Source organism: Hypoxylon trugodes (genome assembly GCF_022578975.1).
Source record: "Hypoxylon trugodes strain CBS 135444 unplaced genomic scaffold F4822scaffold_12, whole genome shotgun sequence".
In the NCBI taxonomy this organism is placed as follows: domain Eukaryota; kingdom Fungi; phylum Ascomycota; class Sordariomycetes; order Xylariales; family Hypoxylaceae; genus Hypoxylon; species Hypoxylon trugodes.
In genome coordinates, this window is record NW_026250027.1 from 736,912 (window position 1) to 756,971 (window position 20,060).

A 20,060-nucleotide genomic window follows, 5' to 3' on the forward strand; every position below is an offset into this window, starting at 1 on the left:
CATCCTCTACCATGATTACTGCCATGATCAACGGAGTTAAGTGACCAGAGAGAAAAATGGAATGGAACTCATATGACACTTATGCCGACTTGGGCGGATAGGCGGGTTTGCCAAGACTTGAACAACAACATTACTATAAATCAATTCGCACTGTTTTTTTAAGCCCCGCTAAGCGTCAAAAAAAAAGAAAAGTAAAAATACACCAAATACTAAAAATCGAAGGGGAAGGAAAAAAAAAAGGTAATTGCCTTGCTTGGCTTGGCTAAAAACAGCCCTCTTCTTTTCTAGGTAGGCAGGTACCCCTTTCTATATGCAGGCCAGAATTCGGTTATCCGTTTCCTTGCCTTTCCTGCGCTTGTGGTGCACTCCTTCCTCGACGTAGTAGTGTATGATTGCTCCTACTACTCGTCGCTCGTAATCTAGAGGGAGGCATAAAGTTTCTCTTTCAAACTTGTACCTTACCTTAGTCTCCTAGCCAAAAGTTTCTAGTTTCCCCTTGTCCCCGCATTACAAAGTAAGACCATGAAAGCTTGAATCGTCCCATGCGTTTTTTTAACATTGAAGCTTGTTCATACAATTTAGTCTTTTTACATATAACGGTATTATCAACATTGAATAGACATACGAGATCCCTAATTTCTATCTAAGGTACCCGTGTCAAGATACCTAAGTACCAAAATGACAGGGAACATCGAAGCGTAAGACAGGGGATGCGGCGTGCTCGGGCTCGTTTTGGTGTGGCGGAATTCAATTGAACCTCCAAAAAAAAAAAAGACATCCTCCAACACGTATTCGGAACACGATGTACATGCGCAAGCTTGCGTGCGACGCGCTGTACTGTGGACATACATCTCCCTCCCGCAACACTGCCTGGCGTGCCCTCGAATCTTTACTAGGTAAGGATCTCACACCTGGGACCTGGGGGGGAAGGATATGATCGGTGAGGGAACCTTTCGTCTGCATCCGCGTCTAATGTACAACACGTAGGTATTTTCGTACCCATTTGGTTCTCCAATGGCCCCAGTGACGCGCAGCAGTAACAGCAACAGCAGCAGCGAGCCAGCTAGCTTAGGCACAGTAGTGGCCCCCTCTCTAAGACCCTCCCCCCAAATCCACTCTCACTTTCGTCCGATGTCTTCCAAGGGTCCTCTCCTCATTTTCTGTCAATTTTATCCTTACCTATTTATTCTAGGTAGGTATCTCGCTCTCTTTTCTTACGAAAGAGACATCCTAGTGATTTGCTGCGCACGCGGGTGGTCTTGGGTGGCCTGTTCTTTAGCTGGACGAGATGGGACGGTGGCCATCATAGCCATCATGGTTCATATGGTTCATGGCCCCAACGGCACCAACCCGCCCGGGCCCGCCACGACCCAAAAAGCTAATCTAGGCCTGTCAGGCCTGCCAGTGAAAGTCATAAACCATAAACTCATAAACTCAAATCCCTGGCAGGTCATAATGAAAAAGGGCACCGCGCCTGCGGTACGGGTAATCGCTGGACAGACAGATCTACCTTCCTCGTGAATAAACAACCTAATTAAAAGAGTAGGTACATAGATCATACATCATCTATGATCAAAAAGAGAAAGTACGTACCACTATTCGCATACATCCACTGTACTTGCAACTTGCACTTGCAGCACCTGCCCTACTAGCGGCCAGGGGGGGGCATACCTGATCTCACTGGGTTACTGGGGGTGGAAAGTACTAGGGAGTACTAAGGGTACTAAGGGTACTAGTTGTACCTCGAAGTACCCCTTGTCGCCGACCAAGTGTTACCAGCCTTTCGAATCCTCGCCCTCGCTCACCTCCACCCAATTTCGTGGTAGTACCGCGGAAGTACCTGCACACCTCCCGGTTCGCTGGTTGTGCAAGGTCCAGAGAGCAGAACCAAGACCCAAGACCCACGGCCCACGGCCCACAGCCTACAACGACTACTTGACGACACGCTTGCCCCCCTCTCTCCTCCCTTCCCGCTCTCGAGCAACTCCTGTATTGTTTTTTGTTCCATCTTGACCTTGCTTGTCTTTGGTCTCAAGAGAATTTTGGGGGGTTTGAAGTGAGCTCTGTCTCACTTTGGCTTGGATACTGTTCTTCTATCGTCTGGCCTCTCAAACCGACAACCTGCTCTTATACCGCATCGACCCCGTCGACCTAACTTAATATCCCTCCTCCCCCATCTGTTGTGCTCGGCTTCAGTTCAGTCCACCACATTCATTCTTTCGGAAATATCTTGGGCTATTCCGTCCAGACACCTGACCCACAGTCTTTCCTTTAAACCAAACCAGAAATTCAGACTCCAAGAGTCAAAGCATATATTTATATTTATATTTACTAAAGTCCCCACGTCCTCCGGGAAACAGCCTCACCTATTAATATTTCACCATCTTTTCGTCTTCTTGTTTCAGTACCAGAGATATCAACATCAGTTACGAAGCATCGCCTGCATAGTCGCACCCCTCGCTAACTACGATTATATGATATATATACCTTTTAATTCGGTTAACCAACTTGGATCTCATACACCAGGCGAGATGGATAATATGAACTACACCCAACCGGGGTTTGCTCCCGTCTACAACTATCCCAACCCCATACATTACATGAACAACCAATACCGTGTGCAACACAACTTTAATTATCCGTATATGTACAGCTATCAGTCTCCTCGCGCTCATCTTCTCGAAAGGAATGGAGCGGCTGACCCAAGGACGGAATCCAAACCACGACTATCCAAGGAGGAAGTAGAGAAGCTAGAAAAGGTGTTCCAGGAGAACCCGAAGCCATCGAGTTCCGTAAAGGCTGCGTTGGCGGACAGCCTCGGTCTAGAGCGACCACGAATCAATGTAAGAAGCTCATCCTAGTCTTCTCGATCGCAATGCTAACGTCTGCTTGGAGAATTGGTTTCAAAACCGCCGCGCAAAGGCCAAGCAGGACAAGAAGCAGTCCGATTATAACGAGCAGCTGAAGGCAGAGAAAGCCAGCGCCTCACCATCCTCTCCAGAGGAGGGTGGATCAAGCGGGTCATCAGAGCCTGCAGGTGACGGTGTCCGCCGGCATACGCAGCCTTCGTCTGCTACTTTCCCTGATATGAACTCGGCTTCGGAAGTAGCTAATGGCGGCGCCGACGACGAGGTGCCTGACGACGACGAACCTGACTGTGATGGCTCTGATTCCCCTTTTGGACATGAAGGATCTGGCCACGTCGACGTTTCTGAAGACTGTCAACAACCGTACCACTTCGACAACACACCGATTATCCTTCATGACCAGCACAGCTCGAACTTTTCTCACTCTGATGTTGCGGGTTTTAATCCCATAAATGCTGAGCATCTCGACCAAGATCAGTTGGCTGGTCTAACCAACAGCATACCCTCGCCGAACGACCAATTTACAGGGGAACAGACGAGTTGCCAGTACTCGATGATCGACGGAAACTTTTCGACACCTATCTTTCGATCGGAATCAACTTTTAGCACAACCCAGCTAAACGGGACACCTTTGGAAACCCATGGAAGTGGCAGCATCAGTGAGGAGGGCACAATGATACAGCAAGGGATACCGACTCCTACCGACTCTTTCAAGTCGCCACCTCCTCCGGCTAATATCGCCTCCCGACGAAACATTCCGCGACCAGCGACGCTACAGACAAACACTGCTCACAGGAGCCGCTCATACAATTTCGGCGCATACAGAAACACCTTAGATGGGTCGAAGCGAGTAGGCCCCTCAAGTCCTGCCCCGGCAGCTGTTCGAAGGATATCCTCAACTGCCTGTATGTCTGGAAGAATTCAAAAACCGGGTTCGGGATCACGATCTCCTATGTATAGATGCAACCCTGAAACCATTCGCGGCTGCCATGTTCACTCTCCAGCGGGAGCGGTGACTGCAACTTTCCCGGGAGCCGCCCCCCCTACTCCCATGACACCTGCCGTCATCGACTCTCAGGTTATTCAGGACCCTACGATGTCATCGCATTGCTCTGACGATACTTCATTCATGCTTGCAAACGTATACCATGAAGCCAAGGCCGACGCCAACTTGAAAACACCTCCAAGCACTCCAGGGGTTCTGAACGCTTTCGGCCACTCTTTCAATACCCAACCGTTCAACAACAATTTTGATTTCCAGTCTATGGATCAACCAATTTTAACCCCTTACCAAACCGAGTTTCCCGACCTCACTGTACGAAACGTGCCAAGCTACGTCGAAACGAACGAGGTGAGCCCCACGACACCTCTATATCCAGTCATGATGGGGCTTCCAGAGCAAAATTCCTACGTCCACAATCCGATGGGGAACACACAGTTTGACTGGGACGCCAATGAGTCAGTCAACTCGTCAAGATCCCCCCAAAACCAACATAGGACTAAACAAATTCAGTTCACACAGAACCTAACCCCCCTAGACTACCCACTTCATCAGGACAAATAGTCTTTCCTCACAGGAGGGCCAACTACGTCTCAAATGAGCCCGGGGACGGCTTACCCATCAAGCACCACTCCCGGGTTTTCCCGGAGGAATTATTCACGAAGTCGAATTTACACATGTACCAATATCATTATGCCCATTTATCGAGTTATCAGACTTTCGCAGCGTTTGCATTCAACCTCATCAAATGATTGCTTTTTTTCAGCTAGCAATCCCCTTTCGCCAGCGGTGTACTCAAGCCAAGTTCTTTGTTTTTGTTCTCTTTTAATGTAATGACCACGGTTAATGCGTTGGGCTTGGATTAGCAAAATAACTGATACCCCGGGATGGCAAGGGGAGCAGACCGGAAGGAATGGAAGGGGGAGAGAATAGAGATGGAGACAGACAGCGAGGTGGTTCGGATTACTGTTCGTCTTACGTACGATTGGCCCGTCGAGAACGAGCTTTCAATCAGCAGGCTGGTCTCACAACATACCCACATTACAACTTTTAATACCCTGGGCGTCTGTGAGAAAAAATGATTTTATCTACTGTCCGGGATGGATTACGATGCTGGGAGGAGGCAGGCAGGCGTATAAGCAGATTATGGAATTCGATGTCCTTTTGCTATCATTATCATTAGTAATGGTATTGTCACTATCTATAGGTGTATATGGGAGAGAAAGACGGCTATTTTAGCGAAAAATTAGCCTAGTATTTCTAATGCTTGTTGAAGAGGTCATGGGTAAAAAGGCCTATCATGAGCTGTTACATATCTATTAAGAAACCACACAGCAAATACAAGCTTCGGCAGCGAAGAGTCTTTAAGCACTTCATTTCCCATTTTAGTCGTGATCGTAGCTTGTGCTTGTTTTTTAATCGACCATAATGGGACGGGATAGCTTGTTTCGTGTTCACTCGAGTAGCTACTTTTAACGTCTAGCCTACGTAGAGTTGACTAGCCCCTAGAGTGGCTGGTTCACCAGTGGTAGTAGAGTGCTGACAAGAAACTGATACTTAGACCTGCAGGACCAGCAGACGGGCAGGCAGGTCCCCGTAGGTATCCAATAGCTTATTGGGTCCCGCCACTATGGTTAACTAGTCTACCCTCTAGACCTTCCCGCCTGTCTGTCTGTACCTACCTACCTAGACAAGCCTACCGGACGGCACCTAACCCAAATAGCCCCCAGCGGCCAAATGCCGAACTTACATCAGACTCAGGCGTAAGGGTGTCGATCATGCCTTCTTCCAGACGATCTAGCATGATCCTTCTCAGTAGTTGTCTCGCATCTAACTGCCGGGAGGCTTTTTTCTGCTTGCCTGAAGCTTTTTCCTCCTTTCTTTTTGCTTCCCGTACTGCAAGTACACTAACAGACCACTTCCCCGCCGACCGCGTGTAACTTTGAAGCCCGAGATAGCAAGATGACGAGATCTAGACACCGACGAGGCTATGTATAGATCACCCAATTTCTTAGTGTTGCGTATATATTACCGTACTTCTCATCTTACATGCCCGCCAAGAAGAATACCTAAGCGGGCTGTCCATTTACTTACCGGCTACGTACCTACCTATAGCCCCGCCAGCTAACCTACATCAAACTTACACGCTCGCTTACTTCGGCTAGAGGGGAGGGCTCCAGCTTCTGACACGGTAGGATGATGATGATTCGGTTGAAGGGCAAGATATGGCCATACGAGTCTGTCCATCCACATCAAGTTTAGCTGACCCATCCTGCTGTGTGGTAGGTAGTAGTTTGCTGGCGGTTGCGGCCTCCGCTGGTTGTCCTGCAGCTCATCCATCAAATCACACCGCATCATCGTGGCAAACCAAACCCTCATCTTGCCAAACTTGTTAGCGCGGGACGGCTCGACCTACTACAATAGACATGCTTGCAGATCTTATTTCCTTTTTGATTGATACCCACAGACATCATCGTGGAGTTGTGTGACGTCTTTGGGTTCTTGGGATTGTTAGCTACGGACTAGCGGCTGCGGCCTGTGGGAAGGACAGGACAGCCCTACTTTCGGTATCGAACTATTCACACGCTAAAAATTCATAAGTGGACTTTAAGTACCTCCTATCTCACGCCGAACTCCAGACTTTAGTCTGCTCCACCTATTATCACGATTACGCGAGGCTAGCTTACGCGAAGCAGGGCGCAAAGGTTGATCGGGCTCTCATATCATCGTCGGGTCTAAACACTAAGCCGGACTCGCCTTCGTCCCTCTGTCGAACCATTTTGTGACGGTGAGAAGGCAATATATGACCTCTAAACTCTTACTCATTTTCATCAAACTCAATAGCCAGCTTATCCTAAGCTTCGCTGGCGACCGGATCTAAGCATTATCAAGAGAACTATTAAAATATAGTATCCATCACGGTTCTCCCGGCTCATCACGCGCCCCTTTAGAAAATGAATCTTTGACGAGATGGAAATGAAGGCTAGTTAGAATTCCTAAGATGAGCTTAGACCTGATTGAATCTTAACTCTCGAGGTTGGTAACTCCCATCACTTTCCAACCCCCCCAACTTTTTCGGATGCCTAACGTTGAGTAAGGTACCTGTCAAAGATTTGACAGGGTTGACAGCTCGAACTTTCTTTTGGCATTGACAAGTGTCACGGATATGCGCTTCTAAACTCAAATTCCGCGAGTTTCTTAAAATAAGCTTCTTTCAATACTCTAACTATATCCTTATTTCATCCTCATTATGCTTCTACTAAGATAGCACTGTTTATTCGATATTAGATTAACTCTAATTCAATCTATAGTATTTTACGTTCTGGAGGGACAAGTGTCGCTAAGTTTGCTGGTTGACCCTTTGACTTTTCGGACTCAACATTTTACACCATTCCACTTCACTTCCTTAGTCTGCTTTCTTATGGTTTTCTTTTGTACTCTCTTCCCCTTCCCATCGTCTAGATTGTGCAAACTCTAAAACCAAGTCAAACTTGCCGAAAGCCACCCGAGCCATACGGTCACGACAGCCGTGGCATAGAAGCCAAGTGGCCGTCCAATACCATGCGCATCGCGCTGTCTGAGTCCGAAGTCCGCGTGCAGGACGCGGGCTGCTAGCAATGTTGCTAGGAGGTTCCGCAGTGTTTTCGGGTCGGCGCCATTCAGCTCGGCGACACCGGCGAGGACCAGGGCGAGAGGGACGTATTCGACGAAGTTTTCTGGTGGGTGGGGGGTTAATATATGATTGATTATTGGGGGCAGTAGGTAGGTGGGGAGAAAAGGGGGATGGGGATTAGGTAAGAAATGGTTGAAAAAAAAAGGGGTAGGGTAAGATTGGGGTTAGGGTTGGGGTTGGACTTGGGTACATACGATGCGCGCGCGTCGCCTGCTGCAAAGGATCATTGCTTGTCTTCCAACCATTCGACGCGATGGAAGTACCGTCGCCCGACTGCTGTGGCGTCCTATCCCCAAGCAGGACTTTTTGCGATATGCGAGCTAATCCTACGCGGCCCGCTAGGTATATGCCATACGCAGCGAATGGGAGCGCGAAGAACCCGGTGACGGCTGGGTTTACTGTGTTAGTTTATCTATGTGGCTTGGCCTGGGGTAGCATTTTAAGGTAAAGACTTACGCAGATGAAGACCGGGCTGAGCTAAGGACATTGTATCGGAAACGCTGCAGAATTATGGTGGAAGACTTGCATGTTTCTCGTGGCGTTTGTGCAACCTACCATTCTAGCTTAAATAGAGCGGTATGAAGCTCTTCGGGCGATCATTTATAAGCACCGAACGGCACAGCAATCCTTTTTTCGGCTTCGTTAGTTCATCCGTCATTCTTTTTATTGGGTTCTTATTTGTCCCCGAGTTAAAGAATAGTCGGTATTGTAGGGATCGTTCTCTCCGATTGCGATTCTCGCTTTTGATTTTATCGGATTGATAGAGTGGCTGCTATTTGTTGAGGCTATACGAAAGTCTTGGCCCTGTGGCTTGTAGGATTCGTTTCGGGGAGAATGACGTTCTAAAGCCAAAGCGTGCAGTGCAACGGCATTATCAGATCATTCGCAGGATAATACCTCTACTGAAAGTCTCCGCTACCCTAAGTAGAAAAACACAACGTAATTCAGGGATCTCTCTGATATAATGTGCCTCGGTAAGTCTCTTCGAATCATCTTTTTTCTTTCGACATTCTGATTTATACATACCTAGTACCTGGGTATATTAGCGCAGTCTTTAGATCCATGTTTAAAGGTGCAATGTTTTGATTAGTGTATCGGGCACTAGAGTAGCTGAAGATATCTCCTGATACTTAGCCGCTGAAGAACCCTGGAAATGGAGCCACATAACCTACCGTGGATCCCCCAGGACCTTCGTCCTCTCAGCAGCTATAAAATTTATAACTATGCATTTCAGCTCCAACGGCCAGTCCCATTTCATACCCCTGATACTTGCCTAATATGGTTTGGATCTCCGTGGGAGTAGTATCGTGGAGAACATGTGTAAACAAATTCGACAATGATCCATTAAGAATTGAAGCTGTGCGCCAGCTCTTAACTCGGCGACTTTGCTGCGTCGTCGGCAATGTAAACGCAAGCCTCTTTCTCCATTCCTGGAGTCTTACATCTTCAAAAAGCCACCAAAAGCAAGCCCATTAATCATTATGGGGCCTGCTGATGAGCAGCCTCATTCTTCCGATGATGAGTCTACCAAGGATTCAACTATTCCCGAAGCGGCTGGGCTAGAGTGGCATCTCAATGAGGCAATTCGAAAAAATCACCGCGATGAGCTAGAGGAACTTCTAGACCATAGAGATGATATTCTCGATATACCGTTACAGCACAAACTTAGTGAATATCGCGATACTAAAACACTAAAAATCCCTCCACTATCTTTAGCAGCGATATTAGGTCAAACTTCGATTGTCGAACTTCTCCTAGAACACAATGCAAATGTGAGCGCAGAAACTCCAAATCTTGGTGGAACGGCACTACACTTAGCCGCCCGGTGTAGTTCCAAAGAACTCGTGGAGTTGCTTCTCAATAAAGGAGCAGATGTAGGCCAGAAGGATGATGATGGCCATTTGCCTTTTCATTTGGCTTCATTGTACGGTCGGAAGAAGACGCTACAGATTCTATTGGAACGAGGGTCGAAGGAACATGTTAACGAGCCCATTAAGAAGTTAAATGCGCCACTTCACCTAGCATCTCGCAATGGTCATTGCGACACTGCAGAATGGCTCCTGGATTCGGGAGCAGTGATCGACCAGTCAGGCCAGGACGGGGTGACTCCATTGCACTTGGCATGCAGTTATGGCCGTTCCAAGGTAGTGGAAATGCTTATTCGCCGTGGAGCAAATATTCACAAGAGAGACGATACTTTATGCTCCCCTATCCACTACGCATGTGAGTTTGGGCACGAGAAGGTCTGTAGGATACTTCACAAGAATGGCGCATCGGTTTCAGATATCGATGCAAATCACGACACTTGTCTCCACATGGCGGTCAAGTATGTTACGAAATTCTCAGAAGCTTACAAGTGCCTATTGCGGGACTTGGTTGAGGCGGGAGTAAATATCAACCAGCCCAATATAAATAGAGACACGCCTCTTATGTGCGCTTGTACGAAGAAAAAGTTCAAGACCGTCGAATTACTCCTCGATCTAGGTGCCGATATTAACTGGGGAGGATCTGATGGAGTTACTGCTCTTATGGAGACTTGCTCCAAATCAGACGATAGCAAGGTTGCTCAAATACTTCTGGACCGGGGAGCAGATGCTACGATTATCAGTAACGCTGGCTCATGTGCGATGGGACAGGCTTGCAAATATAACAGGATCGAAATTGTCAGAACTTTCATACGCAAGAAAGTTCCAATTACGTTTTGCGACAAGGCCAAACCCGGACGCACACCTTTATTAATTGCGGTTCAAAATTCGAGTATGGATGTCGCGTTGGAAATTTTGGGGACGCCGGTTTATTTCCCACCAAATCCAGCTAGGGAAAAGGCTTTCACGGAGCGCAGTGTAAGCAAGGCTTCCGTTGAGGAGATTGAGGACGGGCTGTTGAAGAATTTCAAAAAGATCGATGACCCGGAACACGAACAACTTCCGATAATCTTACACTGGGCGATCGCCAACGATGCTCCTAAGTTGGCCGAGCGTTGCATCTCTCGAAACCCACATCTACTTCGGTGGAAACGAGATGGCGCGACTTGGTATCATGTAGCGGCTCAATATGGACAGCATAGCTTGATACAGCGTCTCCAATCCGCGGTCGAGAAGTCGAGGACGAGTGACGAGGAAATCTCTCTTCATGAGATTGATATACTGGCCATAGCAAAAGGGAATATTACAGCGCTGCATGTGGCAGCCGCTGACGGAAATGTCAATACCACGAAATATCTTCTGGGAATGATACCAAAGCAGTCTTTGAAAGTTGCTGCGATTTTATATCAGAACAGCCAGGGCGAATCTCCTCTCACCTTATCAATCAACCGAAGACGTCGAGATTTAGAAAATTTGTTCTGGGATGAAATTCGAAAACTTGGTACTACAGACAAAGACTACATGCGATCTAGTCCGGGAGAAGCCAGCAGGATCCTCGAGTTACTCGCCAAGTATGAAGCACCCGGTCGTGAAACTGTCCTCGAAGAACTGCTAAAGCTATGGTTTGTGGATGAAAAACCCGAAGTTCAACAAGATTTCACAACTCTTCATTGGGCAGTCCATCGCTCCCAAGCTGTTTTGGTATGGTGGTTATTATCAAAAGGCGGGTACTCATCTGGTTACGCCCTTGAGTCCGCTCGGAAACTCGTGCCAGGCCCGTACGAAAATACCGATGTTCGAAGTCATATTCGAGAGTTACTCATACATCCACCGCCATTTCTTGCCCAGGTCGCAAATCCGAACGATGACGAAATAGCTTCAAAGCCAAAGCTCATGGATGAGAGCAACCCCGCGTTAAATATACAAGGGAATATTATGGATATTTATACCGCTGGTGAAATGGTCAGCATTCCGTACACGAAGGCTAGTATCCGCGATATTATATACAACAAGGGCCCGGAGGCCCTCATGAGAAATTCCAGAGAAAATTGGGATCAGCGTGATTTGGATGACCTGAAGAGGAAATTGGAGCCCCCTGTTTATGACCAAGACAAGGAAATTTCTAGTCTTTGCTCGAGCAAAAACGAAACTCCGCATTATTCATCCCAACAGGACGCGGCCGATTGCGAAGAGCGTCTGGATGGGGTCACTAGGGTGTTTAAGCTCCGCTGGATTCATCTTCCATTTAACGAGGTATGTCTCCCGAATCTATCGAGACACTGATGCTTGGCCAATGCTAACGAAGATGCTATCTACAGCTACATTTAATGGGGGTATGCTATGCGTTCTTCTTTCTACTATGTAGACTTGTAATGCTAACTCTCACAAGGATCTCGTTTGTCGGTTGTCGTACGACTCGAAACGACTTGAAATCGACCATAACGCTTTGATGAAGCAGTTCAATCGAAGTTGGACCGAATTAGCAGCTGGTGGAAAACGAAGCTACATGAAGCCGCAATGCACAGTATGTATTCAAGTGTACGATATCAATGGGTCAGAATATGCTTACTAGCCTTATCATACAGCGCAAGGAGATTGACCACAATAATCGTCTGAGCGATGATCTCAGTAGAAGTCGACCTGAAGGGGAGCGTATCACGTGTATGGCTCTCTATGTATGTGTTTCTCAATGCAACCTTGGATAATAACCCTAAACTAATTTTGACCGAAAATAGATGCCTTACCTTAGCTTAGGGAGCTATAACTCGAAAACCCGTACCGATGAAAACGTCGAGCATGGGGAGGGGATAAACAGCCGTAACTCGAGAAGGGTTAAACACAAACCCATGACTATTGACCAATATTACTACCCAACAATTGCTGATACCGATAAGAGAGACAATGATCAAGTCTTGTCGAAATTCTTGAAACAAGAGGAACAAGACGAAAAGACGGTGTTGATGGTGAATCAATTGTGGATATGGATCATTGATGAGAGTATGGTTTTTGGTGCTGTGGGTGCGCGTTTGTGGACGGCCGGGCTAACATTCATTCAGAGACGATCATTACGGCGACGACGGAGGATTCTAATGAAGAATACGCATCTTATCTGCTTAAGAATACTCTGGATAACATATTATATGGGGAAAGTCGAAGTCAGTTCGAACGTGCTACGTCGGTTCAGTCCGTGGTGGAGCTGGTTCTTGAAGTCGCAACTGGGTCCTTCACGGAAAAGTTCATACCTATCCCACATCCGACACAGCAAATCGAGAAGAAGGGACCTATTGAGATATACCGAGAGTCGATTAGGAATGTGGTAAGTTTATGTTGTCGCATAAGGCTATGGCAATTCATTGAATTCACTAACATGAACAGGCTGATCATGAAACCCAACTTTTCCAAGATTTCCTGGAAGGTCTACGGAACGAAGCAAAAGCACAGGGAGAGCTTCGACCCGACAGCTCATGGCTTACCTCGCGAGCTGAAAAGAAAGCTAGGAATCGCTACCACATTATTTCATCCGAAACGGAGCTTCTTGAGAAGATACGGGATATGCGCGATGAACTTCATATCCTTAGGTCCCTAGCAGAAGACCAAGATGATGTGTGGAAACAAGCGATTTCTCACGACCATCAGAGAGCTCGCCTCCCATACCAAAATTCGTGCACACCTAGCGACGTCAAGGAGGATATAGATGAGATGCTCTTAGAAGCAGAGAAAACGACGGATTATGTTAGTTTACTTACCCAAAGTTGGTTCTCCCCTGAAACTAATCTGAATGGTAGATCAACTCTCTTCTTGACTTGCGACAGGCGGAATACAGTCGAGTGCAGGCGAATGATTCAGCCAGACAGTCCAACATCATATTCATTTTTACCATCATCACTATCATCTTCGTAAGCTATTCCATACTCCGAAAGGGAAAACAATACACTAATAATCTCACCTCCTAATTAAGCTTCCCCTTTCGTTCTTATCATCCCTCTTCGCACTTGACGTATCAAATTTCCCGCACGATCCCGACTCCGGCATGTTGAAATATCAAGGGTGGTGGATATTCCCCATTATGTGTAAGTATCTCCGCCACCCATTTCACAAAAGCCGACATTCTAACAATACGAACAGTCGGCGTAACGCTCGCCGTCTCCGGTCCTGTTATCCTCATTGCATGGAATGTAAACGATATATCTGAATGGCTTCGGTTATGGAATCAACGTGGTTTGAAGGAGAAAAGTGCACCTCCTCCAGAGGCTAAACATGATATTCTGGCACAGTTAACGCAGGCGCGGAATCTTGGTGGACAATTGAAACGCAGATGGCGTGAGCGTCATAAGGATGCGCTTCCGCGACATGAGCGTCATTAAGTCGTATTGTTAATACCTAATTATTTTTTCTACCTTATGAGCGATGCTTATATAATTGCATATGATATGATGCTCTCATGCGTAGGTACGTGAAAAATGAAGTCATGATGAGATGAATTTTATATGTATTGTGTAGGCTGTCGCATTAGGGTCGGGTTCACTGCTAAAGTTACGGGGGGATACTGCACTAGAACTCACTATATTTACAGTTGGCTGTAGCACATTCAGCACTCTAATCCTCATTCCATAACCCCAACCCTAACCCTGGTACGACCCTAAACAACTCAATGGTCACTAAAACCCTGGAGGGCAATGCCCTAAACCCCGCTAAAACTACAGCGCATACTTCCCTGTCACAACTGTGAAAAATAGATGCCATTACACAACGAACCCCTCCAGAAGCACCAAAAATTGGGGAGACGGAAGAAAAAAAAGACAAAAAAAGCAAAAACATACAACACCGAGGATTCCCTGGTCGTCACCGACCCAGGTACTGATTCGGCGGTATCTGGCTTATCTATGGGAGAGCGGACGGGATCCCGAGTATTCCAAATCCTATGGTCGTATGTGAAAGAATAGTGCGTTGTCTAAACTTATATAGTTTAGGTCTTGTTATGGTGGGAAAATGGAGGCGGGCTAGCACTCTATAAAATGTGGTGGTTTTAGTGGGGTTGGGTGGACAGCTGGAAACACCCGACTTCGGAATTGTATCAGTGACTGCCTGTCCCTTATTCTACACCGCTTACTTAACGTTTACAACTATACGTGTAGGTATCACCTTCCACAGTTTCGTGTCATTGAGCATTCAAGACGTGCTTTCCATCCCTCTGTCACGTATAACTAAGATAAGTGAGGTAGTAGAAAAGTAAAAAAACAGCTTATCGGTGTGATAACCCATGCATGGTTACCCCTCGATCCCCCCCCGAGACCGCTATGACAATCGGTTTGTTGTTTCATGCATCTCAAAACTTTTCCTCATTTCTCTCTCACTGTATCTTTCTTATTCCTCATATGAACTCAACAATCTTTTAGTTATACCTATCAAGCGATATTAGTATCATATTCGCTAGTGCGGCAACGATCGCAATGGGCGAATCAAAGAAGAAGAGCAGTTGCGCAGATGCTTGCTGTTCTGGTTCTACTCCCCAACCCCAAAAAGAGGTAAAAGAGAATTGTTGCAGCTCAGGTTGCTGCGCCAGCGGGAATGCTTTAGAAGTTGTTGAACAGGACGATTGTTGTAAGCCGTCGGCTTCGAATAACGAAGAGGGTTCTAAGGTTGCCGCCGACGTCATTCCTCAACTCGACGAGTGTTGCAAGCCGGCAGAGCCAATTGACTCTACTGGATGCCAGGATGGCTGCTGCAAGCCTAAGAAAGAGATAAATATCGAGGATCCCTGTTGCGATACCCCAAACGTGGCCGTCAAAAACTCGACCGGATGTTGCTCATCTCAAGATGAGCAGGATGGCCAAGACAATTGTTGCGGACCTGCGAAGGCCGTCGTTGATAATTGCTGCCAAGACTCTTGCTGTGGCACGCAAGAAAAAGTTGATAAAGAAGAATGCTGTGGCCCGCCCGATGATATTTCACAGGATACTTGTCAAGATGGTTGCTGTTCAGCTGACAAACCTACTGCAATTGAACCATCTTGCTGCGAGGGCAAACAGAAGCCCTGCTGTGATAGTGAGTCCTTTAAGTTTTCGCTGTCTTCAATTGATGGAATGATAATAGCTGATTGACGCCACTAAGCAACGTGTATCGACCGACTTGTGCTTCGCGAGACCGCTGAAGAAGCGGGGCAAGGTGAGTATCCTAACTACCGTTGCCAGCGTAGATTTCTCATCCACCTTAGGTAACGATGCAGCGGGAAGCTCCGCCCAAGGTTCAGCCTCTTCCAGAGAGAAATCAATTCGAGAGAGATACGAGACTAGACTCGCCGCCATTGGGTGTCTCTGTAGGGCACTTATCGCCTTAGGCCAAGAGTCCTGCTGCGTTTCTCCTGAGGTATCGTCAGTGGAAAGGAAGCGTGGATCGAAGAAAGGGTCTAAGAAATGTCTCCGCCCAAAGTCTCAAGATAAACAGGAGTCAACTTGCAAATCTGAAGTGGCGGGCACTTGCTGCTCACCTGCCGTGCAACGCAAATCATCTGTTTCTAGCCACCGACGCGCTAAATCCTGCAGCAAAGGATGCTGCGGTAAAGCAGAGAGCACCAATATCACAATTGTCGAAAAGGACACTTGCTGCTCTAAAAATTCTTCCTCTCAAGGAAGCGATTGCCAGCAAGAAAAGAGCATCGCCATCGAGAATTTACCACAGAAAGACGGAAGCGAAGATGTCAAAATTGCGAACCTTGAGAAAGGCATGTCCGGGTCTGAGTACGTTGTTCTCGGTATCACCGGAATGACGTGCACAGGCTGCGAAACCAAATTGCAGCAGACGCTGAAAAGATTCAAAGCCGTGAATAACCTCAAAACGAGTCTCGTAATGGCCAGAGTCCAATTTCAGCTGGACCTTCGCTTAGCTGCGCCGGAAGATGTCATCAAGCACATCGAAAGGACAACCGAATTCAAGTGCGAGAAAATTGCGACTAGTGGTTCAACACTTGATGTTGTTCCGGTTCATGGGTCCAAAAATTTCGTCCAAGAGTCCCCTCCACTAGGTGTGAAAAGTATAGATATCGTCGATGAACAAATCGTTCGAATCACTTTCGACCCAGAAGTCATCGGGGCACGGGATCTTATTAATAAAGGTTTTAAGACCCCCCAAGCCCTTGCACCTCCGCGCGCCGATCCATCGCTTGCCGCGGGAAGCAAGCATGTTCAACACATGGGTTGGATGACCCTAGCCTCGATACTTTTAACTATACCGGTCTTGGTGCTGGCTTGGGCTCCGTTGAAAGAACGACCGGTCACATACGGTAGTGTATCGCTGGCGCTGGCGACTATTGTTCAAGTCTTCATCGCAGGACCATTCTACCCAAAAGCCTTAAAGAGTTTAGTATTTTCCAGGGTAGTCGAAATGGATCTACTGATCGTCTTGAGTACCACTGCCGCATACACCTTCTCAGTGGTATCATTCGGTTATCAGGTTAGCGGTCAACCACTGCCAACTGGTAATTTCTTCGAAACAAGTACCTTGTTGGTCACTTTGATCATGGTTGGGCGGTGGGTCAGCGCGTTAGCCCGCCAGAAAGCTGTCGAATCAATTTCTATTCGAGCCTTGCAAGCTTCTACGGCGACCCTTGTCTCCCAAGATGGTACTGAGATTGACATCGACACTAGACTACTTCAGTATGGGGACATCTTCAAAGTTGTGCCCCATACCCAAATCCCCACTGATGGAGTTGTTCTCTCTGGTATAACGGAAGTGGATGAATCAATGCTAACAGGTGAATCACGCCTTGTTGAGAAGAGAATAGGCTCTACGGCCATCGCTGGATCTCTCAATGGCTCGGGTACAATTACAGCACGTCTTACCAGACTACCGGGAGAAAACACCATTAGCACCATTGCAGGGATGGTTGATGACGCGAAGCTCTCAAAGCCCAAGATCCAAGGCCTCGCCGACCGAGTCGCATCCTATTTTGTCCCAGTGGTAATATCCTTGACTATAGTCGTATTCGTCGCCTGGGTCGGCGTCGGCATTCGCAACCAAGGAATGCCGGGGAGCGAAGCTGTGACACAAGCGATAACATACGGTATCACGGTACTTATAGTCTCCTGTCCGTGCGCGATAGGTTTGGCTGTCCCTATGGTCATTGTAATTGCATGCGGCGCTGCAGCTGAGCGAGGTTTGATTTTCAAGGAAAGTGAGGCTTTAGAAGTGGCCTATAAGGCTTCACATATTGTGTTTGACAAAACTGGCACTCTAACAGAAGGGAAGCTTTCCGTTGTCTCGGAAGTATATCCGTCGGAAACTCAGGAAACCGTCACACCGAAGATCTTAGGTTTATTAGCCGATATTAACCATCCGGTGTCATCAGCCGTTACAGCCCACCTAAAAAATCGAGCCGTCAATGCCGCCAAAGTTAATGAAATCAAGTCCCTTCCGGGGAAAGGAGTCGAAGGTAATACTGGAAAGGCTGCCATCAAAGCTGGCAATTCTCGTTGGCTCGGCACCGAGTCTCACCCTCTAGTGCAAGATGTTCTCTCTAAAGGTCACACTACTTTTTGTGTGACCATTGGGTCAGAACTGCAAGCTGTCTTTGGTCTAGCCGATACTATCCGATCGGATGCAGCATCGGTTGTCGCCAAGCTTCAGAAACGAAATATCGCAGTGTCAATTCTAAGCGGTGATGACGAAAGTGCCGTTCAGGCCGTGGCTCTTAACCTAGGAATCCCAGGAGGAAATGCTATGTCCCGTTGCTCACCAGCCGACAAGCAAGCTTATATTCAAAAACTACTCAACGATCGGTCAGGAAAACATGACAAGAAACAGCCCGTTATCGTGTTCGTAGGCGACGGGACGAACGATGCTGTCGCACTTACGCAGGCTACGATTGGCGTGCACGTCAATTCGGGCACAGACGTGGCAAAATCTGCCGCTGATGTCGTTCTAATGCGGCCTTCCCTCGGCGGTATCCTCGCCATGATCGACGTATCTCGTGCTGCCGTGCGCCGTATTACCTTCAACTTTGGCTGGAGCGCCGTGTATAACGTATTCGCGATACTGCTTGCCGCGGGAGCGTTTGTGGGCGCGGGTAAGGGAGGCGTGCGTATCCCGCCTGAGTTCGCCGGTCTAGGTGAGCTTGTCAGCGTACTACCCGTCATTATGGTTGCGCTCAGTCTGCGCTGGGCTAGGATCTGAAGATATAGGGTGCCTTGAGCGCAATTGATGAGAGGTTGCAATTCGATACCGGATCACGCGCTCCTACACCCGACTTACCCCTCGGTTGCGATTCTCTACAAAGAGACACGTTCACTTCTTATTTGAGTTGGCTGAAGAATATGTATCCAGTCACAGCGATGCCCCTATTTTACTGATTTTCCTACCCTTCATGTTGAGGGCTTGCCTCTAATAACTCAGTCTTTACAGATAACTTGATTCACAGATAGCTTGGCTAACAAGAATATGTTGTCATGTCTAAATGATATTGACAGCTAGCTACATTACGGCTTAACTATTGGACATTAAACGTGATATCATAAAATGCGTAAGTCAGGAGAATAAGACTCCTTTTTAACCTTCAGACACCCAAAAAGAGCGAAAGTGTCAGAAGACGAAAAAATGAGGTTTAGACACCGACACAGTAATTGTATCCGAGTTGCAGGTTCGTGCAAGCGGCGTTGATATCCGGGTTCCAGGACTCGAAGTTGGAGAGTGAGATTCCCTCTTTGTTGGCCACTGCGAGGCAGGTGTCGCCGGATACGACTTTGTAGCATGATTTACAGTTGCTGTTTAAGCCGGGGGCGTAGGGGGCGGGGCACTGGGATGAGTAAGTAATGGTTCTGATATTTTTTGGAGAGGGGGGAAATGGGTGAGTAAGGGGGTGACGTACGGGTGGAGTGGTGGTATCAGCGACGCCGATGCAGACTACTTCGCCGACAAATAGATTGGAACAGACGGAGTCAACCTGGGGGTTCCAGGTGTAGCTTTGTGGGGGTTAGCTTGGTTATGTCTCTTTTCTCAAGAGAAAGCGAGTGCTTACAACTCCTGCAGAGTAAAGTTGCCATTGAAGGTGTTGATAATCTTGTTGCAGGTGTCACCTTGCTGGACGGTGTAGGTGGAGGTGCCTGTGAGATTGGATTAGTATCTAGGCTAATGGTGTATGAAAATGCGGAGGAGGCGGTGCTTGACGTACAGCTTGCAACATAGCCCTGGCGAGCAACCAACTGAGCGGCGTTGGTAGGAGCAGCAAGGACGCTGTTGACGGCGAATGCCAGGACGGCGGTGATGGTGGTGATGGCGAGCATCTTGATTATTAGGATTAGGGATTATTATGGGTATAAGTTGTTATTATGTTAGGAAGGTGATTAGGTGGTATGGTTATTCGGGGCGAATGTCGAGGGTGGTGGTGATGATGTTATTTCATGATGTCGATGAGGTGACGGCGTCGACGTCTTATATAGATGAAGATCTGATAGAGCCTCACGAGATGAAGTGTGAAGTGAAGTGAAGTGAGATGGGTCGACGAACGAGTTAGGCTTCACTCAGCCCAAGGTCACCACATACGTCGATGCGATGTGATGCGAGTTACTTACCTATACTTAGAATAGCCTATCCGGTTTAGATCCAGTACTTGGCATTTTCTCGTCACTCTTTGTCTATCTGCTTCTTACGAAGTTTACATAATG

General features: G+C 47.5%; 6 protein-coding genes across 6 annotated transcripts; 3 read left to right on the forward strand and 3 right to left on the reverse strand.

Moving 5' to 3' along the window:
- Window positions 1–2,531: 2,531 nt before the first annotated feature.
- On the forward strand, window positions 2,532–4,431 carry F4822DRAFT_435046 (uncharacterized protein; the record flags this gene model as incomplete). The annotated part of the gene is made up of 2 exons (XM_051462115.1): window positions 2,532–2,843; window positions 2,896–4,431. 2 exons carry the CDS (start codon window positions 2,532–2,534, stop codon window positions 4,429–4,431), a joined length of 1,848 nt encoding a protein of 615 aa, XP_051308888.1.
- A 2,518-nt stretch (window positions 4,432–6,949) lies between these two features.
- F4822DRAFT_93246 (membrane-associated, eicosanoid/glutathione metabolism protein) lies at window positions 6,950–8,524 on the reverse strand. Its single transcript, XM_051464179.1, has 3 exons — window positions 7,997–8,524; window positions 7,735–7,929; window positions 6,950–7,583 (listed from the first exon to the last, which is right to left on the reverse strand). Exons 1-3 carry the CDS (start codon window positions 8,025–8,027, stop codon window positions 7,342–7,344), a joined length of 468 nt encoding a protein of 155 aa, XP_051308889.1. The 5' UTR covers window positions 8,028–8,524; the 3' UTR covers window positions 6,950–7,341.
- Window positions 8,525–9,021: 497 nt separating this feature from the next.
- On the forward strand, window positions 9,022–13,769 carry F4822DRAFT_435048 (uncharacterized protein; the record flags this gene model as incomplete). The annotated part of the gene is made up of 10 exons (XM_051462116.1): window positions 9,022–11,658; window positions 11,724–11,738; window positions 11,795–11,929; window positions 11,991–12,080; window positions 12,141–12,402; window positions 12,462–12,721; window positions 12,781–13,137; window positions 13,191–13,301; window positions 13,364–13,475; window positions 13,531–13,769. 10 exons carry the CDS (start codon window positions 9,022–9,024, stop codon window positions 13,767–13,769), a joined length of 4,218 nt encoding a protein of 1,405 aa, XP_051308890.1.
- A 114-nt stretch (window positions 13,770–13,883) lies between these two features.
- On the reverse strand, window positions 13,884–14,294 carry F4822DRAFT_422205 (uncharacterized protein). The gene has a single exon (XM_051459869.1). The coding sequence runs from the start codon at window positions 14,221–14,223 to the stop codon at window positions 14,002–14,004; it is 222 nt and encodes a 73-aa protein (XP_051308891.1). The 5' UTR covers window positions 14,224–14,294; the 3' UTR covers window positions 13,884–14,001.
- A 119-nt stretch (window positions 14,295–14,413) lies between these two features.
- F4822DRAFT_93165 (heavy metal translocatin) lies at window positions 14,414–18,741 on the forward strand. The gene is made up of 4 exons (XM_051464178.1): window positions 14,414–14,536; window positions 14,631–15,450; window positions 15,517–15,570; window positions 15,620–18,741. The coding sequence occupies exons 2-4, from the start codon at window positions 14,856–14,858 to the stop codon at window positions 18,571–18,573; spliced, it is 3,603 nt and encodes a 1,200-aa protein (XP_051308892.1). The 5' UTR covers window positions 14,414–14,536; window positions 14,631–14,855; the 3' UTR covers window positions 18,574–18,741.
- A 45-nt stretch (window positions 18,742–18,786) lies between these two features.
- Window positions 18,787–20,054, reverse strand: F4822DRAFT_93145 (uncharacterized protein). Its single transcript, XM_051464177.1, has 5 exons — window positions 19,968–20,054; window positions 19,568–19,679; window positions 19,415–19,499; window positions 19,265–19,358; window positions 18,787–19,192 (listed from the first exon to the last, which is right to left on the reverse strand). The coding sequence occupies exons 2-5, from the start codon at window positions 19,677–19,679 to the stop codon at window positions 19,001–19,003; spliced, it is 483 nt and encodes a 160-aa protein (XP_051308893.1). The 5' UTR covers window positions 19,968–20,054; the 3' UTR covers window positions 18,787–19,000.
- Between the last annotated feature and the right edge of the window lie 6 nt (window positions 20,055–20,060).